Raw genomic sequence first — 20,690 nt, forward strand, 5'->3', positions numbered from 1 at the left:
ACATTGTGCTTAGGTAAACACCAAAGAGCATAAGGAGATGTTTAATTTTATAAGAAAGTGTCTTTCAAAGCGGCTATACCATTTTGTATTTCCATCAGCAGTGAATGAGAGTTCTTGTTGCTGCACATCCTCACCAATACTGGATATTGTCCGTGTTGTAGATTTTAGCCCTTCTAATAAATGTGTAGCGGAATCTTACTTAAAATTGCAATTTTCCAGTGATATGTGATGTTGAGCATGTTTTCATGTGCTTATTTGCCATCTGTATCTCTTCTTTGCTGAAATGTCTCTTCACGTTTTTTCCTTTTTTTTTTTTTGGATTGAGTTTTCTTACTCTTGAATTTTAAGATTTCTTTGTGTATTTTGGATACACATCCAACATTGTTCTTTTAAGTCTTTCTGTTTTTTATTAAGGCGATTAAACTACTTGCAGCCTCTTTTTAACTTCAGTGGTTTTTAATTATTTGGTAATATATTTACTTAAGTTAGGAATTTTAGTAATTTATTTATAGTATTATATATAAATGGATTTTCTAAATAACTGAAACATACTTTTTAACCAAAAATAGTTAACATTAAAATGATTGACACACCTGATCATGATCTTCAGCTGTATTAAACATAAGGTAGTATTTTTTGATCAATCAGCCCACCAATATTGTTTGTTGGTTATTAGTTTTTATATGGTGCTTACCATGGTATAGTGTGGGAATATTGTGATACATGAGAGGCGCTGTTGTCAGTGACTGAACTGTTCTTTCTCAATTGTTCTTTCCTATTTTTTTTTCTCTAATCTGTCAATCTCAATCTGACTTCTCTTGTTAGTCTTATAATGTGGTGTTTCCTCTTATATTTCAAAATTTTTACAGTTTAGGTAAGATACCAAGGTTGTTCTAAATTCTCTTCTCTATTTTTTATCCCCTAAATGATTGTTGATATTGGTTATTAAAATTACATGGTTGTGAAAACATCTCTATGTTCTGCGTGCGGTGTTGATTTTCTTATCTAGGACTGAACAATTTTTGTCTTTTGAATTTGCTTTTACTGGCTTCTAAATGAAACTTTGGCCCTAGCATATGTAAAAAATTGATGATGATGACTCTTGATCATATACTAGAACTCTTACTGTTCTTTATTTGTGATTTGTAGTATGTCAGCCACCACTTATGCAGAGGTCTCCAATATTTGTTAAATAAATTTGTATAAAATTCTATGCAGGTTATTCAGAGAAATTTTTTAAAAATCCAACATCATTCTTATTTTTACCTTGTAAAAATTTACAGCGTGATTGTGACAAGACTCTTACATGATAAGTTTTTTTCTTAAACATTTATTTATTTTTGAGAGAGAAAATGTGAGCAGGGGAGGGGTAGAGAAAGGGGGACAGAGGATCTGAAGCGGGCTCTATGCTGACAGCAGAGATCCTGATGTGGGGCTTGAACCCATGAACCATGAGATCAGGACCTGAGCCAAAGTCAGAAGCTTAACTGACTGAGCCGCCCAGCTGCCCCTTCCATGATAAGTTTAATAAAAGAGTTAAATAATGGAAGAGCAGAAAATGAGAGATGTCAGGAAGCAGCACTGAAGGTTAGACTAAGTGCTGAAGGACCAGGAGGATTTGGGTGATAGGGCTAAAAACTAGTCTTCCCCAAAAAACCCTACAAAAAACAAAAGACCCCTAATCCTCCCTTATTTATTTACGTATGTATGTATGTATGTATTTTTGCATTTTTAAATGTAAATTTTAGTTAAAATACATTGCAATTTTGATTTCAGGAGTAGAATTCAGTGATTCATCACTTACATACAACACCCAGTGCTCATCATAACTGCCTTCCTTAGTACCCGTCACGCATCTAGCCCATCTCCCACCATCTCCCTCTGTCAAACCATGGTTTGTTCTCTGTCATTAAGAGTCCCTTGTAGTTTGTTTTCCTCTCTTCTCTGTGCCCCCCATTGTTCCTCTGTTACGTTTCTTAAATTTGACATATGAGTGAAATCATATGGTATTTGTCTTTCTCTGATTGACTTATTTCACTTAGCATAATGTATTCTAGCTTATTCATGTTGTTGCAAATGGCAAGGTTTCATTCTTTTTGTTGGCTGAGTAATATTCTATTGTAAAGTATATGTATATAACACATCTTTAAATAAATTTTTTTAATTTTTTAATTTATTTTTTTAATTTACATCCAAGTTACTTAGCATATAGTGCAACAGTGATTTCAGGAATAGATTCCTTAATGCCCCTTACCCACTTAGCCCATCCCATCTCCCACAACCCCTCCAGTAACCCTCTGTTTGTTCTCTATATTTAAGAGTCTCTTATGTTTTGTCCCACTCCCTGTTTTTATATTTTTGCTTCCCTTCTCTTATGTTCATCTGTTTTGTATCTTAAATTCCTCATATGAGTGAAGTCATACGATATCTTTCTCTGACTAATTTTGCTTAGCATAATACCCTCTAGTTCCATCCACGTAGTTGCAAATGGGAATATTTCATTCTTGATTGCAGAGTAATACTCCACTGTGTGTGTGTGTGTGTGTGTGTGTGTGTGTGTGTCTGCTTTCTCGAGGATATATATATACACACACACACACACACACACGCACGCATACACACACACACACACGCACGCATACACACACACACACACACACACACACACACACACACACATATATATATACACACACACACACCACATCTTCTTTATCCATTCATCTGCTGATGGACATTTGGGCTCTTTCCATACTTTGGCTGTTGTTGATATCACTGCTATAAACATTGGGGTGCATGTGCCCCTTCGAAACAGCACACCCGTATCCCTTGGATAAATGCCTAGTAGTGCAGTTGCTGGATTGTAGGGTAGTTCTATTTTTAATTTTTTGAGGAACCTCCATACTGTTTTCCAGAGTGGCTGTACCAGTTTGCATTCCCATCAGCAGTGCAAAAGAGATCCTCTTTCTCTGCATCCTCCCCAACATCTTTTGTTGCCTGAGTTGTTAATGTTAGCCATTCTGGCTGGTGTGAGGTAGTATCTCATTGTGGTTTTGATTTGTATTTCCCTGATGATGAGTAATATTGAGCATGTTTTCATGTGTTGGTTTGCCATCTGGATGTCTTCTTTGGAGAAGTGTCTATTTATGTCTTTTGCCCATTTCTTCACTGGATTCTTTGTCTTTTGCATGTTGAGTTTGATAAGTTCTTACAGATTTTGGATCCTAACCCTTTATCTGATAAGGTCATTTGCAAATATCTTCTCCCATTCAGTCAGTTGCCTTTTAGTTTTGCTGATTGTTTCCTTTGCTGTGCAGAAGCTTTTTATCTTGATGAGGTCCCAGAAGTTCATTTTTGCTTTTGTTTCCCTTGCCTCCGGAGACGTGTTGAGTAAGAAGTTGCTACGGCTGACATCATAGAGGATTTTGCCTGCTTTCTCCTCTAGGATTTTGATGGCTTCCTGTCTTGTGTTTAGGTCTTTCATCCATTTTGAGTTTCTTTTTGTGTATGGTGTAAGAGAGTGGTCCAGGTTCATTTTTCTGTGTGTTGCTGTCCAGTTTTCCCAGCACCATTTGCTGAAGAGACTGTCTTTATTCCCTTGGATATTCTTTCCTGCTTTGTCAAAGATTAGTTGGCCATACGTTTGTGGGTCCATTTCTGGGTTCTCTATTCTGTTCCATTGATCTGAGTGTTCTTGTGTCAGTACCATACTGTCTTGATGATTACAGCTTTGTAATTCAGCTTGAAGTCCGGGTTTGTGATGCCTCCAGCTTTGGTTCTCTTTTTCAAGATTGTTTTGGCTATTTGAGTTCTTTTCTGGTTTCATGCAAATTTTAGAATAGTTTGTTCTAGCTCTGTGAAGAATGCTGGCGTTATTTTGATGGGTATTGCAATGAATATGTATATTGCTTTGGGTAGTATTGACATTTTTAACAATATTTGTTCTTCTTATCCAGGACCATGAAATATTTTCCCATTTTTTTGTCTCTTCTTTATTTTCTTTCATAAGCTATAGTTTTCAGTGTATAGATTTTTCACCTCTTTGGTTAGATTTATTCCTAGGTATTTTATGGGTTTTGGTGCAATTGTAAATGGGATTGATTCCTTGGTTTCTCTTTCTGTTGCTTCATTATTAGTGTGTAGGAATACAACTGATTTCTGTGCATTGATTTTACATCCTGCAACTTTGCTGAATTCATGGATCAGTTCTAGCAGTTTTTTGGTGGAATCTTTTGGGTTTTCCATAGAGTATCATGTCATCTGCGAAGAGTGAAAGTTTGACCTCCTCCTGGCTGATTTGGATGCCTTTTATTTCTTTGTGTTGTCTGATTGCTGAGGCTAAGACTTCCAATACTGTGTTGAATAACAGTGGCGAGAGTGGACATCCTTGTCTTGTTCCTGACCTTAGGGGGAAATCTCAGTTTTTCCCCACTGAGGATATTAGCATTGGGTTTTTCGTATATGGCTTTTATGATCTTGAGGTATGATCCTTCTACCCCTACTTTCTTGAGGGTTTTTATGAAGAAAGGATGCTGTATTTTGTCAAATGCTTTCTCTGCATCTAATGAGAGGATCGTGTGGTTCTTGTCCTTTGTTTTATTGATGTGATGAATCACATTGATTTGCAGATGTTGAACCAGCCCTGCATCCCAGGTATAAATCCCACTTGGTCGTGGTGAATAATTTTTTTTAATGTATTGTTGGATCCAGTTGGCTAATACCTAGTTGAGGGTTTTGCATCCATATTCATCAGGGAAATTGGTCACTAGTGCTTTTTAGTGGGGTCTCTGTCTGATTGTAGAATCAAGGTAATGCTAGCTTCATAGAGTTTGGAAGTTTTCCTTCCATTTCTATTTTTTGGAACAGCTTCAAGAGAATAGGTGTTAACGCTCCTTAAATGTTTGGTAAAATTCCCCTGGAAACCCATCTGGCCCTGGACTCTTGTTTTTGGGGAGGTGTTTTTTTTATTAGTAATTCGATTTCTTTACTGGTTATGGGTCTGTTCAAATTTTCTATTTCTTCCTGTTTCAGTTGTGGTAGTTTATATGTTTCTAGGAATTTGTCCGTTTCTTCCAGATTGCCCATTTTATTGGTGTATAATTGCTCATAATATTCTCTTATTATTGTTTTTATTTCTGCTGTCTTGGTTGTGAACTCTGCTCTTTCATTCTTGATTTTATTTATTTGGGTCCTTTCCTTTTTCTTTTTGATCAGACTGGCTAGTGGTTTATCAATTTTATTAATTCTTTCAAAGAACCAGCTTCTGGTTTCATTGATTTGTTCTGTTTTTTTGGTTTTGGTAGCATTGATTTCTGCTCTAATCTTTATTTCCTGTCTTCTGCTGGTTTTGGGTTTTATTTACTGTTCTTTTTCCAGCTCTTTAAGGTGTAAATTTGGTTATGTATCTGAGACCTTTCTTCCTTCTTTAGGAAGGCCTGGATTGCTATATACTTCCCTCTTACAACCGCCTTTGCTGTGTCCCTGAGGTTTTGGGATGTGGTATGATCATTTTCATTGGCTTCCATGTACTTTTTAATTTCCTCTTTAACTTCTTGGTTGGCCCATTCATTCTTTAGTAAGATGTTCTTTAGTCTCCAAGTATTTGTTTACCTTTCCAAATTTTTTCTTGTGATTGATTTAGAGTTTCACCATATTGTGGTCTAAAAATATGCATGGTATGATCTCAGTCTTTTTGTACTTGAGGACTGATTTGTGTCCCAGTATGTGATCTATTCTGGAGGACATTCCATGTGCATAAATAAATTTTTTTTTAAGTTTATTTTGAGAGAGAGAGAACGCGCATGCAAGAGCAGGGGCAGGGGGCAGAGAGAGAGGGGGAGAGAATCCCAAGCAGGCTCCACACACAGCCCGATGTGGGGCTTGAACTCACGAACCACTGTGAGATCATGACCTGAGCCAAAACCAAGAGTCGGATGCTGAACTGACTGAGCCATCCAGGTGCCCCAACCACATCTTCTTTATCCATTCATTAGTTGATGGACATTTGGACTCTCTCCATAGTTTGGCCTTGTTGATAATGCTGCTATAAACATTGGGGTGAATGTACCCCTTTGAATCTGTATTTTTGTGTTTTTTGGGTAAATACCTAACGGTGCAATTGCTGGATCGTAGGGTAGTGTATTTTTAGTTTGTTGAAGAACCTCTATACTGTTCTCCAAAGTTGCCGCACCATTTTGCATAACCATCAACAGTGCAAGAGGGTTTCTCCGCATCCTCTTCAATACCTGTTGTTTCTTGTGTTGTTTATTTTATCCATTCTGACAAAGTGTGAGGTGGTACCTCATTGTGGTTCTGATTTGCATTTCCCAGATGATGAGTGGTGTTGAGCAAATCTTTTCATGTGTCTGTTAGGCATGTGGATGTCTTCTGTGTAAAAGTGTCTATTCATGTTTCTGCCAGTTTCTTAACTGGGTTATTTGTTTTTTAGATGTTTGATAAGGTCTTTTTTTTTTTTTTTTTTAATGTTTGTTTATTTTTGAGAGAGAGAGTACAAGCAGGGGAGGAGCAGAGAGAGAGGGAGACACAGAATCTGAAGCAGGCTTCAGGCTCTGAGCTGTCAGCACAGAGCCTGATGCCAGGCCCGAACCCAGGAACTGTGAGATCATGACCTGAGTCGAAGTTGGATGCTTAACTGACTGAGCTGCTCAGGCACCCCGATAAGTTCTTTATAGATTTTGGATACTAAACCCTTATCAATAGGATGAGTTTGGGAGTTTTCTTTCTATTTTTTTTTGGAACAGTTTGAGAAGAATATTTATTAACTCTTCTATAAATGTTTGGTAGAATTCCCTTGGGAAGCCATCTGGCACAGGACTCTTATTAGTTGGGAGATTTTTATTCAGTTTCTTTGCTGGTTATGGGTCTGTGCAAATTTTCTATTTCTTCCTGTTTCAGTTTTGGTAGTTTGTCAGTTTCTACGAATTTGTCCATTTCTTCCACATTGCCCTGTTTGTTGGCATGTAATTTTGATAATATTTTGTTATAATTGTTTATATTTCTCTGTTGGTGGTTGTGATCTCTCCTCTTTCATTAGTGATTTTATTTGGATCCTTTCTCTTTTCTTTTTGGTAAGTTTCGCTAAGAATTTATCAATTTTGTTAATTTTTTCGAAGAACCAGCTCTTAGTTTTGTTGATCTGTTCTATTTTTGTTTATCAATTATTTCTGCTCTAATCTTTATTATTTCCCTTCTTCTGCTGGTTTAGACTTTATATGCTGTCTCTTTTCTAGCTCCTTTAGGTGTAAGATTAAGTTGTGGAGGGACCTTTCTTGCTTCTCAAGATAGGCCTGAATTGTAATATACTTCCTTGTTATAACTGGCTTTGCTGCATCCCAAAGATTTTGGACTGTCATGTTTTCATTTTCATGTGCTTCCATGTATTTTTTAAATTTCTTCTTTGATTTCCTGGTTAATCTGTTCATTCTTTAGTAGGATGTTCTGTAACCTTCATGTATTTAAGGGCTTTCCAAATTTTTTTCTTGTGGTACACTTTAAGTTTCATAACACTGTGATTTGAAAATATGCATGCTATGATCCCGATCTTTGTGTACTTGTTGAGGGTTGATTTGTGATCCAGTATGTGATCTCTTCTGGAGAATGTTCTGTGTGTACTCAAGAAGAATGTGTATTCTGTTTTAGGGTGAAATAAATTCCATCTGGTCCAGTGTGTTCAAAGCCATTGTTTCCTTGTCGATTTTCTGCTTAGATGATCTGTCCATTGCTGTAAGTGGGATGTTAAAGCCCCCTACCATAATTGTATTATTATCAGTGAGTTTCTTTATGTTATTAATTGATTTATATATTTGGGTGCTTCCAAGTTGGCATGAATATTTACAATTGTTAGATATTTTTGATGGATAGACCCCTTAATTATGATATAATACTGTTCTTTATCTCTTGTTATAGCTTTTGTTTTAAAATCTAGATTGTCTTGTATTAGTATGGCTACTTCAGCTTTCATTGATGTCCATTAGCATGATAGATGGTCCTCCATCCCCTCACTTTCAGTCTGCAGTTGTCTTTAGGTCTAAAATGAGTCTCTTGTAGGCAGCATATAGATGGACCTTGTTTTTAAATCTGTTCTAATACCCTGTACTAGAGTATTTCATCCATTTACATTCAGAGTGATTATTAAAAGATATGAAATAGGGCCATTGTGTTACCTGTAGAGTTGGTGTTTCTGGTGATGCTCTGGTACTTTTAAGTCTTTGTTGCTTTTAGTTTCCCTCCCCTCCTCTCCCAACTCAAAGAATTCCCCTTGAAATTTCTTGCAGGGCTGGTTTAGTGGTCACAAACTCCTTTAGTTTTTGTCTGAGAAACTCTATCTCTTACTCTATTTTTTTTTTTTTTTTTTTTTTAGTATTTTTATTTATTTTTGAGACAGAGAGAGACAGAGTATGAGCGGGGGCGAGGGGGGCAGAGAGAGAGGGAAACAGAATCTGAAGCGGGCTCCAGGCTCCAACTGTCAGCACGGAGCCCGACATGGGGCTTGAACTCACGGACGGTGAGATCATGACCTGAGCTGAAGTCGGCCACCCAGGCGCCCCTCTCTTACTCTATTTTGAATGACAACCCTGCTGCATAGAGTATTCTTGGTTCCATATTTTTCCCATTCAGCACGTTGAATTTATCTTGCCTCTTCTTTCTGTCCTGCCAAGCTTCTGTGGACAGGTCTCCTGCAAACCTGATTTGTCTCTCAGTGTTAGGTTAATGACTTTTTTCCCCTTGCTGCTTTCAGGATTCTTTCTTTGTGTATTTTGTGAATTTCACTATGGTATATTGGTGATGCCTGGCTTTTGTTGAATTTAATGGAGCTCTCTGTGCTGCTTGGATTTTGATGTCTGTTCCCTTCCCCAGATTAGGGAAGTTTTCAGCTATAATTTGCTCACATAAACCTTCTGCCCCTTTTTCTCTCCCTTCGTCTTCTGGATTCATATAATATGAATGTTACTACTTTTTTAAATGTTTATTTGTTTTGAGAGAGAGAGAGCACACAAGCCAGGGAAGGCCAGAGAGAGAAGGTGAGAGAGAATCCCAAGCAGGCTCCTTGTTGTTAGCACAGAGCCTGACGTGGGGCTCGATCCCATGAACTGTGAGATCATGACCTGAGCTGAAATCAAGAGCCTGACACTTAACCAGCTGAGCCCCTCAGTCGCCCCCGAATGTTATGTTTTAATAAATCACTGAGTTCCCTAATTCTGCCTTCATGATCCCTGACCTTTGTTTCCCTCTTCTTTCAGCTTCATTGTTTATCTTCTGTACTGGTAATTTGCTCTTCTGGCTTGTCCATCTTCGTTTTTATGGCCTACATTTGGAATTGCCTCTCATGTATAGCATTTTAAATTTTGACCTTACTAGATTTTAGTTCTTTTATCTTTGTAGAAAGGGATTCTCTGGTGTCTTCTATGCTTTTTTCAAGCCCAGCTAGTATCTTTATAATTGTTGCTTTAAATTCTAGTTCAGACATCTTATTCATATCTGCATTAGTTAAATCCCTGGCCATCATTTCTTCCCGTTCTTTCTTTTGAGGTGAATTTCTCTGTCTTGTCATTTTGGAGGAAGAAAAAAGTAATATTAGAATGAAATAAAAATTAAAGAATTAAAAAAATCAAATAAAAGAAGTTAGATCCTAGGTGTGTTTTGGTCTGCTTATTAAGAGAAGCTTGATAGAAAAAAAGAAGAGAGAAAACATTTTTTAAGTAGTAAAATAAAATAAACTTTGCTCCTTCTGTATCCAAGAAAACAAAAATAGCAAAACCAAAACAGAAGCAACAACAACAACAAAAATGAACAAACAAAAAACCCAAATGAAGCTAGATCTCCTTTGCCCTTCAGGTGGAACTTTGCAGCAGTCTATGGTCAATTGACTAAGATAGCGGAAGGGATTTGTGCTGATCTTCTGGGAGAAGGACCTGCTACTCTGATTCTCTGGCCCACATGCCTTAGAGTAGAGGTGCCTGGAGGGCTCAGGGAGGTGGAGCTTGGTGTAATGGCTTCATTCTCCACTTGGTGGCACTGTTTGGCTCACTGGGGTTGATCAGTGTTGGTGGCCTAATGATGAAAATGGTGGCTCTGGTCTACAGAACAGGAAGTTTGCACCCTCACAGACACACGACCAGTCATTCCTTCTGTGACCCCCCCCCCCCCCCCCCCCCATTCTGCCAAGTGTGATATTTCACTGTAGCTTTGATTTACATTTCCCTGATGATGAGTGATATTCAGCATCTTTTCATGTGTGTGTTGGCCATGTGTATGTCTTCTTTGGAGAAATGTCCATTCATGTCTTCTGCCCATTTTTCAATTGTATTTTTTTTTTTTTTTTTTTTGGTGTTGAGTTTTAGAAATTCTTTATATATTTTGGATACTAACCCTTTATCAGGTATGTCATTTGTAAATATCTGCTCCCATTCTGAAGGTTGCCTTCTGGTTTTGTTGATTGTTTCCTTTGCTGTGCAAAAGCTTTTAGTTTATTTTTTGCTTTTGTTTCCCTTGCCTGAGGAGACCTATCTAAAAAAAAAAAAAAATGTTCCTATGGCCAGTGTCAGAGAAATTACTGCCTGTGCTCTCTTCTAAGATTTTTATGGTTTTAGGCTCACATTTAGGTCCTTAATCCATTTTGAGTTTTATTTTTGTGTATGGTGTAAGAAGGTGGTAGTCCAGTTTCATTCTTTTGCATGTAGCTGTCCAGTTTTCCCAACAGCATTTGTTGAAGAGACTTTTTCTCATTGCATATTTTTGCCTCCTTTATCAACAATCAATTGACCATATAATATATAATCATGGGTTTATTTCTGGCTCTCTATTCTGTTTCATTGATATATGTGTCTGTGTTCCAGCACCATACTGTTTTGATTACTACAGCTTTGTAGTATAACTTGAAATCTAGGAATGTGATACCTCCAGTTTTGTTCTGTTTTCAAAATTACTTTGGCCATTTAGGGTCTTTTGTGGCTCCATACAAATTTTAGGAATGTTCTAGTTCTGGAATGTTTGTTCTAGTTCTGTGAAAAATGCTGTTGGTATATTTTTTTAAATATTTATGTTGACATTTATTTATTCTGACAGTGTTGACAGTGCAGACTTGGCATAGGACTTGATCTCATGAACTGTGAGATCATGACCTGAGCCAAAATCGAGTCAGGTGCTTAACTGACTGAGCCACCCAGGCACTCCCTGTTGGTATTTTTTTTTTTTTATCTCAGTTTTCTTTCTTTTTTAAACATAATTTATTGTCAAATTGGCTTCCATACAACACCCAGTGCTCATCCCAACAAGTGCCCTCCTCATTGCCCATCACCTACTTTCCCCTCTCCCCCATCCCCTATCCCTGTTGGTATTTTTTTAGGGATTGTATTAAATCTGGAGATTGGTGTGGGTGTTATGGGCATTTTAGCAATATTTGTTGAGCATGGAATATCTTTCCATTTGTGTTATCTTCAGTTTTTTCATCAGTTTTATTTTTCAGGGTACAGGTCTCTCACTTCCTTGGTTAACTGTATTCCTAGTTATTATTTTTGGTACAGTTGTAAATGGGATTATTTTCTTCTCTTTCTGTTGCTTCATTATTGGTGCAGAGAAATGCAGCAGATTTCTGTATATTATACCCTGCAAGCTTACTGAATTCATCTGTCATTTCTAGTAGGATTTTGGTGAAGTCTTTAGGGTTCTCTATATATAGTATCGTGTCATCTGCAAATACTGACAGTTTTACTTCTTGCTCACCAATTTGGATGCCTTTGATTCCTTTCATGAGAGTATTTTGGCACATGGCTCATCACTTGTCCCCTCCCCCCCACATATACACTGTCCTTCTAAAATATTATCTCCCTTTCTTTCTGTATCTTTCCTTCAGGGAATAGGGCAGTTCTCTAGTGCCACAAAACAATTCCAGCTTCTATAACTCACTGTGATTTTTTTGTTGTTATTACCTAACATCACGATGCAGTGAAAACTTAATGGTTATTATTACTTTTATGATCTCAGCAACATTATTTGCTGAGAAAATATCAGAGTAAACTATGTCCGATGGTTGTATCTGTTGTTGTATTCTTCTCTACAGCATTACCCCTTGGTTGCTGTTGACTGCTTCATAGCTACCTGCAAACTGTCTTATAATACAAGTTCATGATCTCTTATTTGCAGTTTTGAAATCCGAAGTTTTTTTTTTTGTAAAGTGAACCAACTTCTCAAACTACTCATTTGGTGAAAAGCCTGCTCATCTTGAAGAGAAACTTCAATTCAACTTCAACTTCAATTCAACTTGTGCTCTGTCTCTCTCTCTCTCTCAAAAATAAATAAAAATGTAAAAAAAAAAATTATAAATTTTACATGGAGACAAAATGGATTTAAGTGCCTATTGAATTGCTTTCTCACTTTTGTATATTAAGTCATCTTAAGTACAAAGTGAAAACATGAACTCTTCTTTAAATTGCTGGTAACTCTATTGCTGAAACTGGTTTCATTTTCTAACTTCTCAATCCATTCCTCTCAATAACTGCAGTGTTGAGGCTAAATCTGCACTGTACCTCTTAAAGACTGATGCCTCTATTTCCTTGAAAGGATTCTGATTATCTTTAGTAATTTTTTGTTATGTTTTACTTTATGAAACCAGAAGACTTTATGACAAAGATGCCCTTAATCTTTTTTTTTTTTTTTTTAAAGAATTTTATTTATTTTTGAGACAGAGAGAGACAGAGCATGAACGGGGGAGGGTCAGAGAGAGGGAAACACAGAATCTGAAACAGGTTCCAGGCTCTGAGCTGTCAGCACAGAGCCTGACGTGGGGCTCGAACTCACGGACCGCGAGATCATGACCTGAGCTGAAGTCGGCCGCTCAACCGACTGAGCCACCCAGGCGCCCCAAGATGCCCTTAATCTTAAGGTTTATCCCATTATGACTGTGTATGCAGGCATACACATCTCTAAAATATCCTTAAATAAAACGACAGTTAATACAGTTATTTATGAAATCTTATTACCATTAGACTTCTCTGTGACATACCATACCGTTTGTGATGTTAACATTTGGAAGTATTGGCAAGCCTGGCTTCTTAGGGAGCATGAAAGAATAACTTTTAAGCATACCAAACTAGTTTCATTTGGTAAGGACTTAACATCAAAGTGTAACTTTTTTTGTTAAACCAGTAGTTTGGCAATGAAAGTGAAGGAATTTACCATGTGATTTTCCTTTATGTTTTGTCTCATTAGCTTATGACTGTGTGTGTACATACAAGAGTGCTGTCTATGGATCTCTATGTCTCTCAGTGAACTACTTTACTGGAATATCTAGAGTAACTAGTGTTGTAACCACTAAGAGTTATAGCTGGAACTTGACTCATCAATCTAGAAAAATATGCCAGACATTAATCTTTTGTTCTGCTGACTGGGTCAACTTTTCCATTCCACTTGCATCACAGCCACTTTATGAGTCATTCCAAAATCTCAGTTACATACAGCATTGACTTGTTTGAAAGGCAAACTTTAGCAAGAAGCTTATATTTAGCATGAAGGTATATATGAAATTGAGTTGGAATGTGGGGATTCAGGATATAAGAAATTTCACATAGGCATATGTAGAAGACCAAAAGAGTACACTTAAATAAGATTGGCATTAGAGAATATTTGCATAATTAGGTATGGGCCAGATATTACAAAGATGTTAAAAAGCAAGAGCAGAGGTTAAATATTTAGCTGACTTTCAATAAATATTGATTGGACAAATGAATAGAATAGAGCATTATAAATTGTGTAAGAGTTCGGCACGCATGCGCACGTTTGTGTATGTGTTTCTCTTGTGGTGGGCCAAAATAGGATTTCAGACCAAATTTGTGGAAGAACTCAGTGTGATTCATCACTTTGTTGTAACTTCTTTTCAAATCTCCTTCCCTGCAACCCCAAATCATTTGATATGGATATAAATGATGATGAATTTGCCTCCAGGCAGGAAATCAAATCAGGTGTTCCTGGTGGTGGTGATCAGATTGTTGCTTTTTTTCCACATCTACTCATTTTGTGGGTATGCTTGTGGGAAGACAGAAGGGGTGTAGCAAAAGAAAAATGGCAAGATCTTACCCTGTCAGTTTTGCCAGTTAGGGATTTATTACCAACTATTAATTTGTGGGAAATTTCACACATTACTGTCTGTGACATTGGACCATTTCCTCTAAGCAATATGGATTTATTCAACAAATATTTTAGTGCCTAATATGTGTTTACAATTCTTTAGATACTGACCAGAAAGAGACAGGTCTCTACCCTTTTATAGAGCTTAAAATAGGAAACTAAACAAGACAGGAGAAACTCCCAGACAACTAGATAAGCTCTAATAACATAATGAGGTGAGTGTCTGGTAGAGGAAGTAGATGCTGCTGCTGGATCCTAGCTAGTGAGGTGAGTGAAGGTCAGGGAAGGTCCTGCTAAAAGTGAAGTCTAAGCTGAGATCTGAAGGATGAGTAGAATTTAACCAGTGAAGAGCAGAGTAAAAGGAAGGAGCAGCAGGTGAAACTCTGGAAGCTGGAGAGAACATGATGGCAGTAAAGAGGAGGTGAAAGGAAATTGGCTGGAGGATAGAGTGTGAGGGAGTATAGATGGCTAGAAGTCTCACCTTGATTTTCAGATACAGTGAACTGTATTATAATCTGATTTCTGTGTGTCATCAGTTCTCTTTATTCTGAGTTCTAGGAAGGAGTACATAGCAGGGAACATCAATCTGAATAAAGCAACTGGGAAGAAACTACCCCATCTGTGTCACACTAAATAACCACTATTTATTTTTCTCAGTAATGCCCACAGATGCACTCCCCTCTGTCTGATGCTCACTACAAAAATGTTGGGGACTACATGTAACACTAACATAAAGTGCTAATAATTGTTATGTTAATTATTTAACACAGACCAAAACATTTTTTTCAAAAGCCATTCTTAAGCTTGAATTCACATATAACTTTAGTAATAGTGTTCCAGGTTATAGTTAATTTAAACTTGGTGAAGTAAACAGACTGTGGCAAGAATTTTTCTGTATATTAGTTTACACTGTACTGGATTAATGCTAAATGGTCATCAAACTTTGCAGACTTTCCCTAAGATTAGGGGGGAAATTTTTGATTAGTCGAGTCCTAGTTAGTAGCATACTACAGGTCCATTAACTACTTAAAAAAAAAGTTGCGGGAGAGGAATTCTGAGGAGGATAATCTCTAAAGGAGTGAAAATAATAATGAGCTCCTCATTGCACCCCGTTCCCCCACCAATCTAATTAAAGAGACCTGTAAATACAAAGTAACAGCATTAGATTTCCTGCCTAAATCATTGCCTGCTAGAAGACAGGTGCAAAATTAATGAAAATAGGTCAGCCAGCTTTCAGATCTGCAATAGACAGATTGGCCCTGGATGGGCTAAGTCATACCTTGTGATTTTTTTAAGATCATACTAATAGTGAGCTAAAACCATATTATGTTTTGCAACCATATTGAAAAGGAGATGGTTGCACACTTGTCAGGTGAAGTGAATTCGGCCTCCAAATATTTTCCCAGCCTTATCTTATATTTTCTACTAAGCAGACTTTATGCTGTGCTGCTACAGAATCTGCATTTTTAAAATACTAGTTCCTCTGATGGTATTTAATTTCTCTAAATCTTTGGAATAAGAAATAGGATTCTCTTGCTCCAAAATCTTGTAAAAATTTATCACCCAGTTGAACCTTTTTGATAAAGCCATGTAACAGTTGTATTATTTGACTTATAACTCTTTAAATAAGCTAACACCCAAGAATTGTATACTATAGATTTGCTGTTTTTGTTTTCAGAACTCTTCATCTTGGCTTATACCTATTCTGCCTGATATGCTGCGACACATTTTTCAGTTTTGTGTATTAGAAAGCAGCCAGGAAATTCTGGACCTCATTCACAAGGTACACAGTGAATATATCTGTACTCTTTTCCCCAGTGATTTGGTAGATTTAAAAAATTTTTCACAATCGCTATACTGTTGTTGGTCAGGAATTTTAAGAAATTAGAAATCAAAACATTTGAAAAGTCAGAGATTGCTTACTGTTAAGTTTTCTATTACTGCCATATCAAATGACCACAAATTAGTGGCTTAAAACAACATAAATGTATTACTTCACAGTTCTATAGCTCAGAAGTCTGACATGGGTATCCTCAGGCCAGGCAAGATATGACAAGAAAATAGTCTTCTTATGGAATATAATAGTTAAATCTACTAGGCAAGTGTTTTAAGCACTTTCTGATAGCCTCAGTACAGAAAGTAAAATGAAGGAAAGACTTTTCTTTATCACTTATTTTGCTGTTTATAAGTATGCTTATTGATCCTGTGAAGTATCTTTTGGAAATCATTGGTAATACACAGAGTCTGATCGTTTTAGTTTAGATTTGTACTTTCCCCCCTTATTTGAAAGGTGTATTGGGATCTTTTAAGATGAGCCATTTGATATATTTAACTGTTTATAAAGGGAAATGGTACTGTTTGACCTTTCAAATCTGTTAATTGAGTCTGGAATTATTGCCTCTGAGGTGGCTCATTGTTAACAGCCTTGAATTAACAGTGGTGGTATTTCTACAGGCTTTTAATTACATTTAATCTTACGTATCAAGAAAGGTACCTTATTAAGTAAGATCATGAATCAAGACTTACATTGTTCTTAATTTATGCTAGGACATTACCACCTCTAACTTTAGCAGAGGACATCTATGAGGAACTGTTAGATGTTGAAGAGTGTATGTTGAATGTAGGACTGCATTAGTATTGAGCTTTATGATACATGCAAAGGATTTCAACAGCTGAGATTTTGACAACCCTTATTGTTATGGGTATCTTACATTTTAAATGATTTTTGCAAAATACTGAAGAAAACTCTTGTGTTCCTCTCCTTAAAACTTTCTTTGGTGTTTTTTAGTATACAAAACTATCAAAAAGCAGCATTTAAAAATAAGCTTTTCTGTTGACTTTTAAAATTGATCTCTGTGCTATTTCCAACCCCCCTTTTTTTTTTTAACTCAGTATCCCTAAAAATAAGTATTAGATTTTATTACCCCATACTAGAAAAATTTCACTTTTCATGTTTCTCTTTCACTTTGTAGGTTTGGATGGAACTGTTGAGCAAAGCTTCAGTTCATTATGTGGTAGCAGCTGCTTGTCCCTGGATGGGTGCTTGGCTTTGCTTGATGATGCAGCCTTCTCATTTACCTATTGACTTAAATATGTTGCTAGAAGTAAAAGCCAGAGCCAAGGTGAGTGTAAAGGGACATAATGTATTTGTATATTTAGGTCTAAATATTAATATAGTAAACTATGTAAGAAATTTGTATTGCTTTATCTTAAGCGTAATTTAATTAATTTAATGTAAGGACAAATTACTGTTTTATGAGGACCTTGACAAAATGCATAGTAATTTTTATCCATTAAAATTTTGGGAAAAGAAATGTATTTTACTGGGATAACAAATGAGAGTATTTTTGCATATAGAGGAGAGTTGCCTATTAAATTTTAATGATTAATCTTTAATTATAGTTTCCCCTCCTCCCCCCACCTTTCTTTCTAGGAAAAAACATGTGGTAAGGTACGCCAAGGCCAAAGCCAAACTAAAGAAGTCCTTCAGGAGTACATTGCAGGTGCAGAGACCATCATGGAAGATCCCTCCACTAGGGATTTTGTGGTTATGCGGGCCAGAATGATGGCAGCCAAGTGAGTATACAAAAATTGAGAAGGCTTTTAAAAGAACCAAAATATTCTTCTGATGTGTTTGTCAATACTTCCTCCATCACACTAGTTACAGAGTAAGAAAAAGTGTAATTAAACGTTTTTCTTTTTTTTTGAAGTTTTAAATAAGATTTATATCTTTTTATGAAGATGAAAGAGGAGTTATATCTTTGTTGTGAAAAGTTATAGCTTCAATAGGGGAAACTTTACTTCAAGTAAGTTCTATAGTAACTTCTTTTTTCTCCCTCCTAGGTTGTTAGGAGCACTTTGTTGCTGTATTTGTGATCCGGGTGTAAATATGGTAACCCAAGAAATTAAGCCAGCTGAATCCCTTGGCCAGTTACTACTCTTCTATTTGAACTCCAAATCTGCCTTGCAGAGAATTAGTGTTGCATTGGTAATCTGTGAATGGGCTGCTTTACAAAAGGTAAGATTTTTTCCCCAAAAGTAATGAAGCCAAGCTAAGTAAACCAATTTCCATTAGCTGTTAAGATTATTTTCATTATATTTTATAAACAGAACAAAATTTTCTCTGTATAAAAATCCGACAGTTCTAGAAAAGTATTCTAAATTGTAGTGAAACATTATTTCTCTTCCAGTTGCTTTTAACCTTAGACTTTTTTCTTAGAACCCCCAGTTTCGTACCTGAGACTACTAGCTATGACCATACTTAATGTTTGCTCATGATACTACAATCTGTTAAGAAATGTCCGTCCAAAACAGTCATGTGTATGTGTGGAAGCAGTCCAGAAACTGTTGGTCATTCATTCCTTAATATCTGAACACTACAAAAGATAAGAGGCTTTGAGATTGATTTGTATGAGTAGTAGCAAGGGCAGAATTTTTGGTCACAGGAAGAATAAAACCTCCATCTTTAAACTAAAGTCTTCATGTTTCCAAGTAAGCCATTCTCTTGCAGCCCTTTTAACCTTTAACTTCTAATAAGATATGTGATTTTGTGTAAGACTGACTTCTGTAAATCAAAGAAACTTCCTGCTGGCTTTGTTTATTCCATTAACTGGAATTCTGGAAATTTAACTGTCTGCACTTGCTGTGAGAGTTTCTTGTTACTGCCTCTTAGCAGTTTGTCAAAGCTATGTCTAAAAGTAATTGAGCCATGCTCTGTTGCATCTGAGACCCCAGCTTTGCCTCTGGAAAGAAGCAAGGCTCATCTGTTTTTAGGCAGGACTCGGTGTGCTGGAGAGGCAGTGATGCTGTGTTTTTGTGCCTCTCAGACTCAGCAGCAAGTGTTGACAGTTCGGTTTCTGGACCCTCACAGAGCTTCTCTGGACTTACTCTGTGAAGCCCAGGCTGACCACCCAGATCCCACAGAACCCCTCATGGCTCACCACTGAGGCCATTCCCCCTCTGGTTGGGGCAGGCAACAACCAGAGAGAGTGGGAAGGGTTAGTTAAATTTGGGGGCAGGTAAGTAGCTTTTAAATTATATATATCCATTTCTACAGTATGGCATGTGAAGCAATGGGTTCAACTGTTAAGAAATCTAATAATGAGTTTTTAAATAACATTTTTAGTGCATGCTAAGTGTTCTTTTCTGACTGATTTCTTTTTACAGTTATATTTATAAGCCCGTGCTATATATATAAAAACTTGGTATAAATTCAGAGTAAAGTAGGAGTAATTAGATGCAAAATTTAAAGGAATTATAATAGTTCCATGTGCATGTTCTATAGTGATTCATATTAAAATTATAGTAGTTTGGGTGTGATACCTTTTCTCTGCAACTAACGATGTTCTGGGAGGTAACAGAACATAGATTCAAGATGAATAGGAATTTAGAACTTTGTAGTTTGCAAGTGAAAATGTATGCATCTCTAGAATTATGTTTATATATTTGTCCTGAATATTTCTTGTCTGTTATATTTTAGGAGTGTAAAGCTGTTACCCTAGCTGTGCAGCCACGTTTACTTGATATCCTTTCAGAACATTTATATTATGATGAAATTGCCGTTCCATTCACACGAATGCAGAATGAATGTAAACAGCTTATTTCATCATTAACTGATGCACATATTGAAGTTGGTAGTAGAGTAAACAACAATGTTTTTACAATAGATCAAGCTAATGACTTGGTGAGTAAAGAAGTAACTTTCTTAATTTTAGATAGAGCATGAAATAAAGATTAGAAATTTGTCATGTGATATTTACCACAAAAACACTAATTTGTTGAGTCTATCCATGGCTTGATAGCCTGTCACTCCTGCCCCTCAGAAAAGTTTTCATTGCATTGACTTTTTTTAAAATTTTTTTTACATTTATTTATTTTTGAGAGACAGAGACAGAGCACAAGTGGGGGAGGGAGAAGGAGATACAGAATCCAAAGCAGGCTCCAGGCTCTAAGCTGTCAGCACAGAGCCCAACGCGGGGCTTGAACTCACAAACCATGAGATCATGACCTGATCCGAAGTCGGCCACTCAACCGACTGAGCCACCCAGGCGCCCCTTCTTTTTTTTTTTTTTTTTTTTTTAAATTAGAGGAGGGGGAAGGAATTTTCTTTAAATCTCAGGTTCTAACAAACCAATGTACCTTTATTAGAAAAACCTGTTCCATTTTTTTGGTCATTTCTCAGTTTTGCTTAATACTGGCAGAGTATAGAATAAACTGCTTCTGTATAAGTTCCTGAGTATTTCTCAAGCCCTCTCTCAACTTATAATGAAAATATTTAAACATAAAAGTAAGGGAGGGGCACCGGGCTGGGTCAGTTGGAGCAGCATGTGACTCCTGAGTCATGAGTTCAGCCCTCATGTTCGGTGGACAGATAACTTAAATAACGAAAACTTAAAACAAGAAAGAGAGAGAAGGTAAGAGAATTACACAATGAACATTCATATACTCCCCAGCTAGATTGCAGAGTTAACATTTTACTAAATTTGCTTTATCACATATATTTGCACTGTCTACTCATCAGTCTGTCTTTTTTGATGCATTTATAAATT

General features: G+C 36.7%; 1 protein-coding gene across 2 annotated transcripts in view; it reads left to right on the forward strand.

The window, feature by feature from the left end:
• BTAF1 (B-TFIID TATA-box binding protein associated factor 1) overlaps positions 1-20,690 on the forward strand; it is a 119,773-nt gene that overhangs the window by 46,372 nt on the left and 52,711 nt on the right. For both annotated transcript variants that reach the window (XM_047825206.1, XM_047825207.1), the window contains 5 exons: positions 15,821-15,925; positions 17,115-17,264; positions 17,576-17,718; positions 17,986-18,160; positions 19,622-19,825. In XM_047825206.1, the coding sequence (XP_047681162.1) occupies positions 15,821-15,925; positions 17,115-17,264; positions 17,576-17,718; positions 17,986-18,160; positions 19,622-19,825 (777 nt within the window). The remainder of the gene's footprint in view (positions 1-15,820; positions 15,926-17,114; positions 17,265-17,575; positions 17,719-17,985; positions 18,161-19,621; positions 19,826-20,690) is intronic.

The sequence above is a fragment of the Prionailurus viverrinus genome, chromosome D2, assembly GCF_022837055.1.
Source record: "Prionailurus viverrinus isolate Anna chromosome D2, UM_Priviv_1.0, whole genome shotgun sequence".
NCBI classification, from domain to species: Eukaryota; Metazoa; Chordata; class Mammalia; order Carnivora; family Felidae; genus Prionailurus; species Prionailurus viverrinus.